Genomic DNA, 17,865 nt, shown 5'->3' with positions numbered 1-17,865 from the left:
ACACCCCTAACCCGGGGTGTGGCTACCTCATTATATAGAGGTACCCAAGGGGTACAATACAATGTTACAATACAGATATAACGAGGCTACATATATACAGTCTAACACCCTCTCTCAATCTTAACTATGTCCTGAAGTACAAAGCAAGATAAGATTGCGCCTACAGCCTACAAACTGTGGTTGTGGAAGAGCCTTCGTGAAGATGTCAGCAAGTTGATCCTTTGACGAGATGAACTTGATACAGAGTAGCTTCTGTGCAACACGTCCCGAACAAAGTGATAATCCACCTCAATGTGTTTTGTCCTAGCATGAAACACCGGGTTAGAAGAAAGATATGTAGCACCAATATTGTCACACCACGGGACTGGAGGATGAGCTTGAGGAATACACAGCTCTCTCAACAGAGACTATACCCATATGATCTCAGTAGTCGCATCAGCAACAACTTTGTACTCAGCCTCAGTACTAGTGTGAGACACTGTTGCTTGCTTGCGAGCATTCCAGGCGATCAAGTTAGGACCCAGAAATACCGCATAACCCCCCGTGGATCGCCTGTCATCCGGACTACCAGCCCAATCTGCATCAGAGAAAGTCGAGAGCTCATACGATGGTGCAGACTGAAGAAGCAAACCATAGGAGGCAGTAAGACTGACATAGAGCAAAATACGTTTCACAGCTGACCAGTGAGACGTCCTGGGTGCATGCAGAAACTGACAGACACGGTTGAATGCATAGGAGATATCAGGCCTGGTAATAGTAAGGTATTGCAGACCACCAACGAGACTGCGATACTCAGTAGCATCATCAGACAAGAGAGAGTCACCATCAAGAGCAGACAACCGATCAGTGGCAGACATCGGAGTGTTAACATGTTTGCATTTGAGCATTCCAGTACGATGCAACAAGTCCAAGGAGTACTTTTTCTGAGTGAGAGTCAAACCAGCAGAGGACCGTGAAACCTCAAGACCAAGGAAAAAAATGAAGAGCACCCAAATCCTTGACAGCAAAATCATCACAGAGAGCAATCACAAGGCGATCAGCAGCAGCAGCAGAGGAACTGATGAGGATGATATCATCAACATAAACCAAGAGATACATCGTAACCTCAGGGCGCTGGAGGAGAAACAGTGACGTATCAGCAGTGGATGGAGTAAACCCAAGAGCCCGAAGAACAGATCCAAGGTGAGCATGCCATGCACAAGGAGCCTGTTTGAGTCCATACAGTGCCTTAACCAGACGACAGAGATGATGAGGTCGTGTCGGATCAACAAAACCAGGTGGCTGACGCATATAAACCTCCTCCTCCAGAATGCCATGTAGAAAAGCGTTCTGCAGATCAAGCTGACGAAGGAACCATCCGCCAGTAACCGCAAGAGACAGTAGTAATCGAATGGTAGTAGGCTTGATGACTGGAGTGAAAGTGTCTTCATAATCAAGACCATACCTCTGTTTGAAGCCCTTGGCAACTAACCGTGCCTTGTAGCGTTCAATGGAGCCATCAGCATGTCTCTTGACTTTGAAAACCCACTTGGAATCAATGACGTTGACGCCACACACTGGAGGAACAAGACGCCAAGTATCATTCTTTTGGAGGGCCTGAAACTCTTGTTCCATTGCATCACGCCAATGAGGAATACTCAGTGCAGCCTGAAAGTGATGAGGCTCTGCAGTGGGATCGACAGCAGTGTGAGCCTTGCACGCATCAAGCCACGCAACCGTCCCATCCGTACGCTCGTTCGGACAGAAGACACCGGACTGGCTCCGTGTGCGAGGACGAAGAGTGACAGCAGGTTCTACTGGCAAAGTCGGTGTAGCAGAGGATGTTGACGAGGCCGGCACCGAGTCAGGTGAGTCGGGCTCACCGGTGACCGAGCAGGTCTGGTTGGCGACCCTAGCGCCAAGGCAGACCCGGCCGGAGCAGGTGACGGGGCCTCCGGGCCAGTGGCAGCAGCAGCCAGCCCGGGCGAGAGACCCGCCAGTGGCTCGGGCGAGCCACGCAAGGCAGGCGCTGGTGAGGCCTGCGAGCCGGGCGAAGCTGGCGCTGGCGAGGCCGCTGGTGCTGACGAGGCCAGCAAGCTAGGTGAGGCTGGCGCTGGCTAGCCCAGCGCCCGCGGGGCCAGCGTGAGGCCGGACAGGGCAAGCGTGGAGCCAGGCTGGCCCGGCGCCCGCGAGGCAGTCAAGGAAGCCTCCACAGGCGAGACGGGGATGGGTTGGTGGGTGCCGCCCGTCATGCATGGCGCATGCATGTCCCGATCAGGACGCTCATCAGTGACCTGTTCATCAAGTAGCTCGAGCCGGGCACCACGTCCAATACCTGCAGCATGATTAGGAAGCAATGCAGGGGCATATGCAACATCCACAAATTGATCAGGCGTAGGTGTGGACACAGGCACCGGTGGTGTAGAAGTGGTAAAGTTAGTCGGAAGTGCACGAAAAGGGAAAACATTTTCATCAAACACAACGTCACGAGAGATGTAGACGCGGTTGGTAGGAACATGCAAGCACTTGTACCCTTTGCGAAGAGAACTATACCCGAGAAAAACGCACTTCTTAGACCGAAACTCTAGCTTGCGCTTGTTGTATGGACGTAAGTGAGGCCAACATGCACACCCGAACACTTTGAAGAATGTGTAGTCTGGATTCTCATTAAGCAGAAGTTCAAGAGGGGTTTGCATTTTCAGAAGTCTCGAGGGAAGCCTATTTATGAGAAAACAAGCTGTAGAGAAAGCATCACTCCAGAACCAAAACGGGATGGAGGCATGAGCTAGCAAGGTTAGGCCAGCTTCAACAAGGTGACGATGCTTACGCTCGGCAGTACCATTCTGCTGATGTGTATGAGGACATGACACGTGGTGTGAAATCCCAAGTTTGTTAAAAAAACGAGTTGAGGTTGTGGTATTCACCCCCCCCCCCCAGTCGGATTGGACATGGATGATTTTCTGCTTAAGAAGACGCTCAACATGTGCTTGAAACTGAATGAAGACATCGAACACATCAGACTTATGCTTAATAAGATATAACCAAGTAAAACGGCTGTAAGCATCAATCAAACTGACATAATAATTGTGACCGCTAAGAGATGTCTGGGCATGACCCCATACATCAGAAAACACAAGCTCAAGAGGATGTTTCACAACACGACTAGACTCTGAAAAAGCAAGTTGATGACTCTTGCCCTGCTGACAGGCATCACAAATAGTTTCAGCAGTTTTATTCGACACAACTGGTAGATCATGACGATGCAAAACATGTCGAACTATGGGAGCCGCCGGGTGACCAAGGCACGCATGCCAGTGTGTAGGCGACACACGAACACCACTGAACACCTAAGGAGAGGACGGCATGGAAGGTGGGCGCGGCGCATCAAGTGCATACAGTCCATGGCGAAGACGACCGCTAAGTAGAACGGCCCTCGTGTCCCGATCCTTGATAAAGAAACGAAAAGGGTGAAACTCAGTAAGGACATTATTATCACGAATAAGTTGAGGAATGGACAACAAACTACGCGTAGCATAAGAAACACGAAGGACATTAGATAGATGCAATGTGTGAAAATTGTGAGCAAGGAGAGAGGCCTGACCAACATGGGAGATGCGCATACCTGCTCCACTGGCGGTGTGCACCTGATCATGACCATGATATGGCTCCTGAGTAGAGAGCTTACCCATCTCACCGGTGAGGTGGTTGGTAGCTCCAGTGTCCATGTACCATGCAGGATCAACGGAGTAAGACGGAGTACGGTCATGATCATGACTCGTCACGGCGGTGGCGACCTGCTTGTCGTTCCCTTTGCCATTGTTGCCGAGGCCCAGAAAATCTTGCTTGTAGCGACGATGGCAGCAAGAGGCAATGTGGCGCTCAAGGCCACACAACTGGCAGGCCTGTTGGGCACCACAAGAAGAACAACACGCCACCGGCCGGTTACCACCCGTGATGGTCGGAGCACTGCCCCGCGAGGCCGGTTGTGAAGGCGGCGCCGGTCTGCCTCCTGAAGATGATGACTGCTGGGGCTTGCCACGAGTTGCGGCATTGGCGGAGGCGAAACTGGGGGAGACCCGGCGCGCCTTAATGCGCTGCTCACGGCCAAGCAGACGTGCATAGAGCTCACGATGTGGAAGCGGGTCATCGCGGCCATGAACATTCTCAATGAGATTGTCATAATCATCATCAAGCCCATTAAGCACGAAGGTGGTGAACTCCTCATCCTGCAGCGACTGACCAACTGAGGCCAACGTATCGGCAAGACCCCGCATCTTGTTGAAGTAGTCGGTGATGCTGAGGTCACCAAGCTTCGTCTCACCCAGCTCGGTGTGTATAGAGTGAGCACGCGCCTGGGACTGAGAGGCAAAACTGGTGTGAAGCGCCGCCCACGCCTCCCGGGACGTAGCGGCGAAGATGACCAGTGATGAGACGCTCGGGGTGAGCGAGGACTGGATGGCGGAGAGGATGGCCTGATCCTAAGCCACCCAGGTGTGGAACGCCAGGTGGTGAGGGGGCGGACACGGGATGGATCCGTCAACGTAGCCCTCCAGATAGCGACTCCGTAGAAGAGGGAACACCTGGGCACGCCAGGACAGGTAGTTGTCCGGCGCAAGCTTCACCGGTAGCAGATGCGAGAAGTAGAACGGCGCAGGCACCGTGGCCGAATTAACATGGGCATGCGGCGATGCATACATGCCCATCGACGAGGCCGCCCCAGGATTACGGGATACACCGAGTAGGGCGGGTAGGATCCGGGGGAAACCGCCCCTGGGGCACCATAGTGTGTCGCGGGGGCGCCGTAGGGTGCCGCGGGGGCATCGTGGTAGGGTGCCGCGGGGGCACCGTGGTTTGCCACGGTCGAAGCCACGTGCGGCGAGGCAGCCGCAGCTCCATGCGGGTGCGGGGAGGACGCCGGGTAGGGTTGAGGCGGTGCGGGCGCCGAGTAGGGCAGCGGCGGCGGCGCGCCGTAGTAGTGATGAGGTGGCGGGGCGCCATAGGGCTGCTGTAGGGGCGGCGCGCCATAGGGTTGGGGCGGCGCTGGCCAAGACAACGGCAGCGGCGGCCCACCATGGATCATGGGAAGCTGCCCGCAGAAGGAGTAGCACCAGAGGGAGCACCAGTCGGGGTGGCGCCGCAGTCTCCCAATCCGATCGGGGAGCGAGGCGACGACAAGGCACCGTAGGCCATCGCGAGGGGCTGTGAGGCAGTGGCGAGGGCCGGCACCGCGGCGGCGGCGGGAGGAACCGAGGTCGGCGCGACGGCGGCGGTGGCGGCGGCAGCGGAAGACGTCATAACCTAATTTGATACCATGTAAGACATATGATTTGAAAACTGCTCGACACCCCTAACCCGGGGTGTGGCTATCTCATTATATAAAGGTATCCAAGGAATACAATACAATGTTACAATACAGATATACAGAGGCTACGTATATATATACATTCTAACAGAGCTACCTGCTCTGGCGTAGGCGGATATGGAGAGCGATAGGCCTACCCTCATCATTTTTCGACGGCCCTCATGCTCGGTGGCTGAGATGCTCAAATGAATCGTTGATCCCATAGGGGAGCTCAGCGAGGGACACGCATCAAGCCTGAACTCTAAAGAATGCACAGGGTATAGCAATTCTCAATTAAAACTGAACTAACACAAATAAGGCACAGAGAGATTGATAGTATTCCGACAAACTAATTACATGTGCTCTGAAACCAATGTATAGTGTTGTGATTCTCATCATTGACAGAGATAAAAGGGCGCGTACCATTTCAGTGTCAACAAGCTGTAGCGCTGCTTCTCCACTGAAGTTCATCTAGGAAAACCCGAACAATTTCCATGGTGAAACGTTGCAATAGCAGGCTGCACATGAGGGATCACGTTGCCTCGTATGTAAAATGTAAAAGGAATCCAATGGAAAACAAATGCGAAGAAATAAAATATACATTTCGCTCTTTGACAATAATCAATTTGAACCTAGTGTGAATATTAGAAATACTGGTTAAGAAAATGTTTTCCTGGTCACATGTTTGGACATTTAGACAAGCATCCATGTATCCCCCATCTGTAGTTAAGTCAGTCATCCACGGAGACTTTTCTATTTTGCCAAGAATCTCTACAAGACCTGGCAGAGCCAGCCAAGTTAAATTTGTCCAGAGACCAACCAGTAGCCTACGACTGCCATATCTGCAGTTGCAGGTGAACTTGTGAACCATTTCATCTCCTTCCTGAAGAACAAGTACAACTCCTTGAACCGTGCCCGATCAGACGAGAAGGTGGTGCAGAGGTTGCAACACCTCCGAGTAAATTATAGAAAACTACCACTTTAAATGCTAGGTTTGTAGAAAATACTACGTTATAATTCTTTTGCAGAAAACATCACGCCTTGTTTAATCATTTTGCAAAAACCACTGATTTGCAGATCTGGCTCTGTTAAGTGAGATTATGGCAGATGGGCCCCTTTTTACCTACGTGCCGTAACATTTTGTGCCAGATGAATTTTAATCTAAATTAACAAACTAGTCAATAGATTTTACACAGACACCCCGAATCAAAAAGAAAAAAATCAGCTCCACATTGCCCCCTTCCTCCCATCTCCTTCCTCCCTCCTCTCTCTTTCCCCGGCCGGCGAGGGCCTGCAGCCGCCTACCTCACCCTTGAACCTCCCTCCCGATCAGCTTGTGCCGCACATGTGCACGGGCGCGAGCACCGCTGGCGGCTGCCACACACAGGCGCGAGCAGGGAGGTGCGCGCGCACTAGAGCAACATGAGGTGCACAGGCGCGAGCACAACGGCCACCACGCACGGGCGCGAGTAGGGAGGAAGGTGGGGTGCGCACTGGAGTAAGGAGCTGCGGCGGAGCTCCTGCACCCCCCCCCCCCCCCGTATTCCTGCAACGGTCGTCGACCTCCCAAGCTCGAGATTGATCCAGGGAGACGGGGGAAGGGGAAGGGCCTGGGCGGCACAGGGGAAGCAATGCGGCGATGGCGCGGGTGGAGTAGGGAGGTGGTGGCGCGGTTGGCAGAGCGGCCGGTGCGGGCGGAGCATGGCGGCGGTGGCGTGGCTGGCATGGCGGTGGGCGCGGGCTAGCAGAGGCAGGAGCGCGACGGCGGCTGACTGTGTTGGCTGGACTGGGGAAGGGCCTGGGCGGCATAGGGGAAAAGTGTTGGGGATGTTTTTGCTTTTTTACCCATCTAGCGCTGTCTTCGATAAAACATTATGCCATGTCAATGAAAAGTGGGACTCATCTGTCATAAACACACTTAAATGAGCCAGATCCGCCTATCAATGTTATTTACAAAAAGATTACACAAGACGTGGTGTTTTGTACCAAAAAATTTAACATAGTGTTTTCTGCTAACCCAGCCTTCAAAATGGTGGTTTCCTGCAATTTACTCCAGCATCTCCGGATGAGAGCTGGAACCATCGTTGAGGAGGCGGACACGTGATACACAATCTACTCCGGGATGATGATGCACCTCAAGATGCTCTTAGAGGCCATGTACCGAGGATACCATGTATTGGACAATTTGAGGTATTGTGCCCTCCAAGACAATGCAGGCTTCAACGAGGTTAGCATCAACAAGTCATCTACTAACATCTTCTATTTAGACAAGCGCTCAATAACAACAAATGATAAGGCCACATGCGTGCCAAATCGTTTGTGATGAAGAGATGCACAAAATTAGCGTGCCACATTTTCCCTTGGCTTAGCAGCGAAGGAATCTAGCTCTCGCTTTGCATATGGATGTTCAATCTGAAATGTTTGCGATGAGTGTTTTATTCAGGAAAAAATATTGATGTTATTTGTATATATTTTTTACTTTAATCTGTACATTCAGAGGAAAAAATGCTAGGGTTGATCAAAACCATATATTTCATTCAGCCAAACATGCGTACCTTCGGTCTCGTCGAACACAATAGCACGACCGAACACTGTGGTGCAACAATGATTGTTCAGACCGACGAAAGGTATGAATGGTATTCCATACCTATTTATCTTAGGCCCTCTTTGGTTCATAGGTCCTAGAACTTTTTTTAGTCCCAACTAAAAAGTCGCTAGTCCCTAAAAAATCCCTACTTGTTTGGTTCCTCGGACTAAACATGGACTAAAAGACCATGTTACAACTAAAAGTCCTAAAAAGACTCTCCCTCGGGGTCTTCTTTCATAAGTCCCAAATGTCCATTTTAAGTCCCTATAAGTCCCTCCTGTTTGGTTTAGATGGGACTAAAAGAGACTTTTTAAGTCCCTACACCAATAAGTCCCTGTAAACAAACACCCCCTTATATGTGTTGTTAAATATGGTTACGTCACCAAAGTCAAGATAATCCCGACGTGATTGGGAATCACACCAAAGCAGGTTTTTGAGCCTGCCTTTAGAGTCAACAATGTGCTATAAGAAAAAAAAATCTGGATCCCTGTCCTTTCTGGTCATCATGATCCCAATGGCAGTGTTAGCATCACCCTTTGCAAGTAGTTTCATCTTCTCTCTGTAGCACATATTATAAAGCTTTCCCTCCCGAAATCAGTCTTAGCATACGACCCGTACCTGCTGACAAAGTTGTCAAAAATAATGTGTTTTCCGATCCCAGCTCCTAGCTCCTGCCATAGTTAAGATCTCAAGCCTTCTGTATTCCTTGATCTGATTATGAGACCAGAGAAATGTAACTTCGTCCGGTCTAGCAAGAACGTGACTATGATCACCGCTGAAATTGCTGACGTACCAAATTGCACGCTCTTTATCAAGCTTCACTGTTAAGTGGGGTTCGCACAAGCATCGACTCTCCGGTCTGAGCCTGCGAGTCCACCCTTCCATGGAAAAAAACTTGGCCTATCATTTTCCAGCCCTCAAATACAGATACCTCCTCAAGAGCATAGTTTCCTCAGCACCCATCCCCCGTTTCAGCAAGTCCCTCCTAATGTTGAACCCACGTTCCTTCGCGTACTGGTTATAGAAATTGTATGCATCCTCTTCTGACCTGAACGTCGTGGCCATCACCTTCCAATGCATGTCCAGTGAGTCTTGCTGATATTCATCGTAGCCAATGACAAAATTACATTCATCACCATCGGCATGCTCATCGTTCCCGCTAGGGCCACCAATGCGTCCCTGGAAAAAGGCATAGAACCATGCATGTCAGCCAGTTGTTATATGGCAACTCTCATATATAACCTCTTTTCAAAACTTAATTTGCTCGAGCTCTCATCATAAGATGCATCGACATTGCTTTGGTCATTGTCATCATTGACTATATTCCGCTCATAGTACCCATCCACATCCATCTGCCCACATTTGAAATAAGACATGTGAGTGTTAATGCGGTTGTTATGTCATTCCCTGCCCTGCTTAATTTTAAACTTACTTGGCCAGCGCTTTCAGCATATGAATCATCTATATCCATATCCTCATTGCCATCATCCTCATCTACCTGTACATCGTGTGGAGGGGAGAAAGCTTAAGTAGTGTGGCTCGGGCATTCCATCGAACACCTCGTGTGCATAGGAGGTGAGCTAGAGCACCATAAAGCTCTCCCCTCGCCGGCCACAAAAAACAGAGCACTGGGAGTGCTCTGCTCGTGAGCAGGGGGTATATATAGGCACCACCTTTGGTCCCGGTTCGTGCCACCAACCGGGACCAATGGTGGTGGGCCAGGAGCGAGGCCCATTGGTCCCGGTTCGACCCACCAACCGGGACCAAAAGGTCCAGACGAACCGGGACCAATGGCCAACGTGGCCCGGCCGGCCCCCGAGGCTCAAGAACCGGGTCCAATGCCCCCATTGGTCCCGGTTCTGGATTGAACCAGGACTAATGGGCTGGACCGGCCAGGACCATTGCCCCCTTTTCTACTAGTGTATGAATCATCTATATCCATATCCTCATTGCCATCATCCCCATCTACCTGTACAAAATCAAAGAAATACATGTAAGTGTCAATGAGGTTGTTTTCATTTCATGTTTTTGTCAACGTTCACGACACTTACGTTGCCACTGTAAGATTCATCCAAACTCATATAGTTCTCCTCGACATGTTGGTCTACATTTAATGACAATGATCCATCCTCGCTACCTCCATCGTCGCCATCATAACCGGCCTCTTGCTCCATCTATACACGTTTAAATAAAGTTTTAGATCAATCCGAACAGCACATAACATCATCGCAAATATAATCAGTTTCTCAATCAATTGCTTAACAGTAGGTCACACGAATTGATGCACTAAACTATAATACCTAATTGTTTTCAGCTCATTTCAATGATGATATAATGTAAAGTTCAAAAAAAATGCAAACAAAATTCCTACAGAACGTTCATGGTGACCAAGGCTCGCCTACCTCGTAGCCGCCGTCGGAGAGGACAGTTGGCCGGTGACAAAGGTGTGAGGGCGACCAGGACGTGAGGGTAGTGATGACGGCATCGGGGCGACGACGACGACGGCGCTTGTGACGGCGTGAAGATTCGGGGTTGGCGGCGGTCAGGGCGTAAGGGCGGTGATGCCGGCGAAACAAAATTCCCCGCCAGTCTCTGATGAAGGCGGTAGCAGGAATGACAATGGGCAATAGGGTTTTGCCTGGGGGTGATGGCTGGGCGAGCGCAATGTTTTTTCCGGAGTACTGGGGAGGGGGTGGGGGGGGGGGGGGGGATTGGGGTTATACCGAAGCGTTCCAGCAGCAGGTTCGTGGATGACTCGTGAGTTGGCTGGAGCAAGGGAAAGGGCCATGGAAGCTTCCCTCACTCAGCTGAACATGCTAATCTACTTGACTCCAAGTGGACCGTACGTCCTCCTTCAGCTGGACATTCTTGACCGCTTTTTTGTTGACACGTATAGGACGTGGGAGTACACGTATAACTAGTCCAAGTGGCTGCCCATGTGGGTATATACTATGTAGCCATTCGTCTCTTTTTGATAAACATGTAGCCATTCTTCTCCAAGTGGGCCCTTCTTCTCCTTCAATCATATGAACGTTTATGATACGCTCCGCCATTTTTATTCTATAAAAACACTTGTTCTGCCTTCTCCGAACAGCACAACATCCCTCCAGCGTAACACATTACTCATGCTCATCTCCTCACTTGTCAAGTCCTTGGACACTCTTATCCATGCCTGCCCTCTACACATTACTCCTACTTCTCCTCGTCTCCTTGCACGCTCCTCCATGTTCCTCTACAACTTCACATGATACTCTCACGGCTGCCCAGACGCTTGCCGTTGGCGACAAGCTCGTCTCAAGCAACGGCAAGTTCGCGCTCGGCTTCTTCCAGCCTGCAGCACGCACCACCATCAGTAAGTCCGACACCACCACCTCCCCCAACTGGTACCTTGGCATATGGTTCAATAAGATTCCGGTTTTCACTACAGTGTGGGTTGCTAATAGAGAGAAGCCAATATCCGGCCCTGAGCTCCACCTAACACAGCTCAAAATCTCTAGCGATGGCAATCTTGCCATCGTGAACCATGCCGGTACCGAGTCTGTACTCTGGTCCACTCACATCAGCAATAGAAGACAAACCAACATAAACACCAGTAGTACCACCGTTCTCTTGAACAGCGGAAACCTTGTACTCACAGAAGGCCCATCATCTAGTCTGCCGTTGTGGCAGAGTTTCGACCACCCAACAGATGTTCTGCTTCCTGGTGCCAAGGGAGGCCGGAACAAGCTCACCGGTTTGACTAGACTGGGCATCTCAAAGAAGAGCCTGATTGATCCAGGTCTTGGCTCATACACCCTTGAACTAGCCACCAGTGGGATTATCATGAAACGCCGAAATCCCTCAGTAGTGTACTGGAATTGGGAATATGGAACATCACAAATGTCCAAACTTTTGCCAGTAATTATGATGGTTCTAAATTCGGATTCGCGGACCAAAGGTTTGATTAACGTAACATACGTTGATAACAACGAAGAGGAGTACTACATGTACACTTCACCTGATGAATCAGCTTCCACATTATCACTAGACATCTCTGGCCAGATCAAGCTGAATATATGGTCGGAAGCCGAACAGTCGTGGCAAACAGTACAATCCAAACCTATTGATCCCTGCACTCCGACGGCAACCTGCGGACCTTTCACGGTCTGCAATGGCACTGCACGCGGTACTGCACGTCCATTCTGTGATTGTATGGAGAGCTTCTCTCAGAAGTCACCAACGGATTGGTACCTTGATGATCGGACAGGAGGATGCATCAGAAATACACCATTACATTGCCCTAGCAACAAGACAAGTTCAACAGACATGTTCCACCCTATTGCTCATGTTACATTGCCCTACAATCCAAAAAGCATACAAAATATTACCACTCAGAGCAAATGTGAAGAAGCTTGTCGAGGTTCCTGCTCCTGCACTGCTTATTCCTATAACAATAACATGTGCTCTGTCTGGCATGGGGAATTGCTTAGTGTAAATCTGAATGATGGCATTGAAGTTTTTGCTGAAGATGTTCTTTACCTTCGCCTTGCGGCCAATGATTTTCCAAGTCTGAGCAAAAACAAAAGAAAACTAAGTGTTGGAGTTGTTATTGCTGCAAGCATTATTAGCTTTGTGTTAATAATGCTCGTGATGTTCTTAGTGGTTCAGAGGAACAAATTCAAGTGGTGTTGTTCTCCATTATACGATAACCAAGGTTGTGGTGGGATTATTGCCTTCAGATACACCGATTTAGTTCATGCTACAAAAAACTTCTCTGAAAAGCTGGGAGGAGGTGGTTTTGGCTCTGTTTATAAGGGAGTTTTAAGTGGATCGACTCCGATAGCGGTGAAAAGGCTTGATGGTGCTCGCCAGGGAGAGAAGCAATTTAGGGCTGAGGTGAGCTCACTTGGACTGATCCAACATATCAATCTAGTCAAATTGATTGGTTTCTGCTGTGAAGGACATAATAGGTTGCTTGTCTATGAACATATGCTAAATGGATCTCTTGATGGTCATCTATTTAAGAGCAATTTTGGTGTGTTAAGTTGGAGGACCAGGTATCAAATAGCCCTAGGAGTTGCTAGAGGATTGTTCTACTTGCATCAGAGTTGCCACAAGTGCATCATACACTGTGATATTAAGCCAGAAAACATACTCCTCGATGCATCATTTGCTCCTAAAGTTGCAGACTTTGGGTTGGCAACGTTTCTGGGAAGAAATTTTAGTCGAATTCTGACTACATTCAGGGGAACTGTAGGTTATCTTGCCCCAGAGTGGCTTAGTGGAGTTGCTGTTACACCAAAAATTGATGTTTATAGCTTTGGCATGGTATTGTTGGAAATCATATCGGGAAGGAGAAATTCAGGTGAAGAATACACTAGCAACAGTTATCATGTTGAATATTTCCCTGTACAAGTCGTCAACAGGCTTCATAAAGGCGATGTGGGGAGTTTGGTGGATCCACAGTTACATGGTGACTTCAATACGGTACAAGTTGAAAGGGTCTGCAAAGTTGCATGTTGGTGCATTCAAGATAATGAGTTTGATCGGCCGGCAATGGATGAAGTGGTACGTGTTCTTGAGGGCCTACAGGAGATTGATATGCCCCCAATGCCAAGACTACTTGCAGCTATAACAGAACACTCTGATACAACTTCAATGTAATTTATGAATATTTTACATCGGATGTTACTAATCTTTGTTTCAACAATTTTAAATTGTAATGCGGTGGAGAAGGAATAAAGAAAGGCAAACTTGTAGTTACAAAACTGCCTCTCGTTTTTCAATGGCCAATTATAGTAACCACGCATTGTAGGGGCGTCTTCGTCAGCAGGACGGAAACACCAAGCTATTTCCATTGCAGCGGCCTCAACGACTTGTTCAGTCATACAGGCTGAAGCTAATGCTTTGGAGCTGGTTTCTGAAGTAGCCAAGGAGCTGAACCTTCATAAACCAAATTGCTTAACAAATAATCAAGTTTTGGCTGGAGCAGGCAAGCAACAACGAAGCGTCCACTGAATAACACCTAGGACAATCAGACCTGCACTTAATACATTCATCGACCATAGTAACAAAGCTGATGCTAGAGTCTTCAACATCCGTAGAATAAACAGCAAGATAGCACATAGGCGAGCTAGCTCAGGATGATTTTAACAAATTTTCATGTTTGATGGCCGAAGGAATCACTGATATTAAATAAATGAACAGCCTAAGCAATCTGGGATTACTGTTTCACTTTCACTGCACTGCGACAATGGACTGTGAGTGGTCGTCGGTGTTTCATCTGATGCATACTAACTAACCGCGATGGAGGACGTCGATCGGCAGTTAACAGAACCGGCGTCGGATGCACGTTTGCCGGAGAAGATGTGACGATCCTTCCAAAGCATACAACTTGCATACTGCATGGTGGCCGAAACCTAGTTGTGCTGGCTAGCTAGCTGCTCACTTGAACGTACGTAGCGTATTGTTCTGGCTTTCAGTTTCTCCTAATAACAACCAGTGACCCACTGACTGGAGTCAAATTTGGTAAGTTTCGACCAGCACATACGGCGCACCTACCGGCGACTGATATAGTGTCCAGTTGCACGGAATTCTATGATGTTTGTTTTGTTTTTTGCGGCGTTTTGACCCCAAACGTACTTGCTTTGAAAGAACACAACTAGAAGTCCTCTTTCTTTCTTCTTTCTAGCAAAGACTTTATATTAACAACTTGATGCATATGCCAACCTCACTCCACGTGTATCTTGGAGCGTTGTGAGTACATGATTGGACTGGCCAAACTAAAGATGACTGGAGTATTATTTTGAAGATGCAAATTGAGCCAGTCTCCTTGCTTGAAGATTCACCACTGTTCTGCCTAATTTAGTTGGAGAGAAAAGAATGAGTTAACACTTCAATCAACACCAACTCGCCAGGCCCCACGCTGTCCCAACGGGTGACTCCCGTGCCGCGGCCGCTCTATCTTCCCCTTCCACCCTTGATCTCCCCTGCCGTCGCCAGAGATTTTCTAGCTAGTGTCTCTAATACATTTGCTGACATAAAATCTTGTTGCGAAGATTGAATGGTTACAACACGTTGTCCACAAGTTGAAGTGTCGTTATTTTCTGATTAATGTGAGATTTTCTAGTCAATATCTCTAATTCTCCTCCGTATTTTCCTTTTAGTATATAATAAAATAAAATATAATAGATAGATAGTACGTGTGCTAGAAATACATGATTTTGTTCTGTGTAGCTTGCATAAACTCTATTTCACAATGAAACTATGGAGACAAGTAGTATACATCCATAGGTATGTCTGTAGTTTTTTCAGAACTTTTTGACACATAAACATTTTGACTTTTTCAAATTTAAGGCTCCATGGAGCTCAAGCTCTATTAGCAATTTCCAAATGTAGACTCGTCATTCTGAAAGTGTAATGAGTAAAAATCACAAGAGCAGGTCTGGACCGGTGCGCGAAATCTCGAGCTCTCTACCAGTGCCAAAAGTCGTTCTTGATGGAGTAGGAACAAAGCTGAAAGGGCTTATTTCCTGCCAGGACGGGCCATCACCGCCTCAGTGGTGCCGACGAACCAATCCCTACCCCTAACTATGCACCGGACCAAAAAACCAGGGCTCTGCAACCCTCCGGCCGGCGATGCATGAACGGAGGGGAAAAGAACCACCGTGCTCGCCGTGGATGGAGCAGGGAGCAAGAGCGCCTCCGGACTGAAAAACAGTCAATGATGACGAAAGTGATCTTCTGAGCACGAGCACACCTGCTCGTGGTATCCCTCCCGTCCGTCGTCCTCGTGATCCACGAGCTGACCCGAACAGGCCCAAGTATTTCTCCCGTATATCATTGACGAACAGTTCTACTGGCCCACTTCTGCCAAACGTCGTAACTGCTACGACGTCAACCAAATGGGCTTCGGCTCAGCCGATCTGTAACGGGGTGGGCCGTCAGCTTGCAGATTCTGGACTAACGCTCATGCAGTTTGAATTTCGAATAGGATCCACAGAGCACTGGGCGCGCGACCTCACAGATGCATGCATTTGTCACAGCTGCACACTGCTACGTGTCGAGCTTTCAATCCCGTGCCCCATTCCAGCAGTCAAACATAGCTGGATTACCTCAGTTTTAAAATTCAGGTAACAGGAACCATGCTTGCAATACAGTTGTTTGAATATATAAGTCAGCTCAAACAAGAATATGCTCGCCACTCTGTTTGCACAAGCATTCAATCAAACATTCAGTATGCACGCCCATACTGACAAAAAAACAGAATATGTGATCATACTGTCAAAAAATTCAGAATACATCAGCATACTGTCAAAAAATTCAGAATGCATGCCCATGCTGACAAAAAAAATCAGAAACAGACACCATCCATTCTAAGCTGGTATCAGTTTGAACATACACGCAGAGGAGTTTCATTTTTATTCAGAAACGAGTCATTAACACGTCCATCAGCACAACAATACATTCAACAAGCATGCAAACAAGACAGATTTTACAGGGAATCCAACACATTCTCGCCGCACACACTTGGCTACACAACACAATGGTCTACAGTAAAGAAACGATCAAACAGATAGCTTAGTCAGGGACATTGTGGTCGGTCCTCACATGTTGTTTATCCGCAAATCGCCTACTCTTTTGCAGTTGTTTCACCTGTGACCTTCAGTGCCACAGTTTGTGCACCTGGCCGGTTTACGAACAGGCTTCGGGATATGGCCCCGGTCCGGCCAGGTTGTCCTCTTATGCCCCTGCTGGTGACATATCGTGCAGAACCTTGTCCGTTTGTTGAGCCCCTCATTAGCGCCTTCTCTCGGCTAGTTGTTGGCTGCCCCATCTCCTTCCGCTTTTTTGGTGCCAATAAACTAGTAAGCCTATTGATGCACATAGCTTGTGCAGAGAGATTAACAATTGAGAAAATGTACAATAAATACTTTGAGCAAATATTTAAATTACTTTCATAACCTAATAGTACATGTTTCTGTATATTATTTCAAAAACTAACTGGACAAAAAAGAGAAGTAAATATCATATATTCTTAGAATACACAAGAACACAACTAACTGGAAGCTACAAGTAGCAGACACGTATTGACATCGTGAAGTGAATGAAGTATAGTATATATAAGGATAAAAATTTTGGGTTAATTATCCTTTTGCCCTCAGTGGTGTCCATGTGCTCAGTTTTGCCCTCAGATGCGAATTGTCCTCAGTTGCCCCTAGTCCGAGCATAGCAACTACGACGAGGCCAAACGGCCATATTTGAGTCCATTCCGTCCGCCGGCGTTAGTAGTTGTGGGTCCGGAGCTTACACGTGGGACCGCGTGGACGTGGGTCCGGAGCTGACATGTAGGCCCCTGCAACTAAATCCCCAAATCATTCTAGCTCACACCCATCCGCCCGGCCGGCTGTCCTGCGCCGCCGCCGCCGCCACCTGCGCCGCGGCCAGCACCTGCCCCGCCACCAGTTGCACGGCCTGCTCCGCAGCTACCTCCCTGCGCCTACGCTCCACGGCTCATTGTGACGCCCACCACCTTCCTGCGACGCCACGGGTGGGGCGCCCGCCACCTGCTCGATTCGCGGCGCGGCCTCCTTCCGTGCGCCCGGCCGGAGCGCTCAAAGGTGGGGGGCTGCTGGAGCTATTTGAACTAGGAGGAAGAACCCTAGGGCGAAATGGTGAGCAGCGGCGACCCCGGAGTATTTGGCGAGGCAGGCATCGGGCCGGAGATCCGCCGCGTCCACGACTGGGTTCCCGAGGGGTAAGTCTCGCCTCTTGTTTAGATTGAGCTTAGTTGTGCATTTGAACACTCGATTCGAGTAGGTTTGCCCAATTAGTGTGCTGATTGCGTCTCTGTTTTTCGCCGGTTAGGATGGAGTTGCGGTTTGCTTTCATGGTGCACATTAGAAGGGACCGGTACATGTTCGATGCAAAGGATAAGAAGAAATACCAAGGAGGTTTTGATTATCGGTTGCCAATGGCT

General features: G+C 48.9%; 1 protein-coding gene across 1 annotated transcript; it reads left to right on the top strand.

The window, feature by feature from the left end:
* Nucleotides 1–11,027: 11,027 nt before the first annotated feature.
* Nucleotides 11,028–13,699, top strand: LOC123039952 (G-type lectin S-receptor-like serine/threonine-protein kinase At2g19130). Its single transcript, XM_044462928.1, has one exon. The coding sequence runs from the start codon at nt 11,076–11,078 to the stop codon at nt 13,548–13,550; it is 2,475 nt and encodes an 824-aa protein (XP_044318863.1). The 5' UTR covers nt 11,028–11,075; the 3' UTR covers nt 13,551–13,699.
* The last annotated feature ends 4,166 nt before the right edge of the window (nt 13,700–17,865 follow it).

This window comes from Triticum aestivum, chromosome 2B (assembly GCF_018294505.1).
Source record: "Triticum aestivum cultivar Chinese Spring chromosome 2B, IWGSC CS RefSeq v2.1, whole genome shotgun sequence".
Classification (NCBI taxonomy): domain Eukaryota; kingdom Viridiplantae; phylum Streptophyta; class Magnoliopsida; order Poales; family Poaceae; genus Triticum; species Triticum aestivum.
Note: the sequence above shows the minus strand (reverse complement) of the source record. Positions and strands in the feature narration are given on the sequence as shown.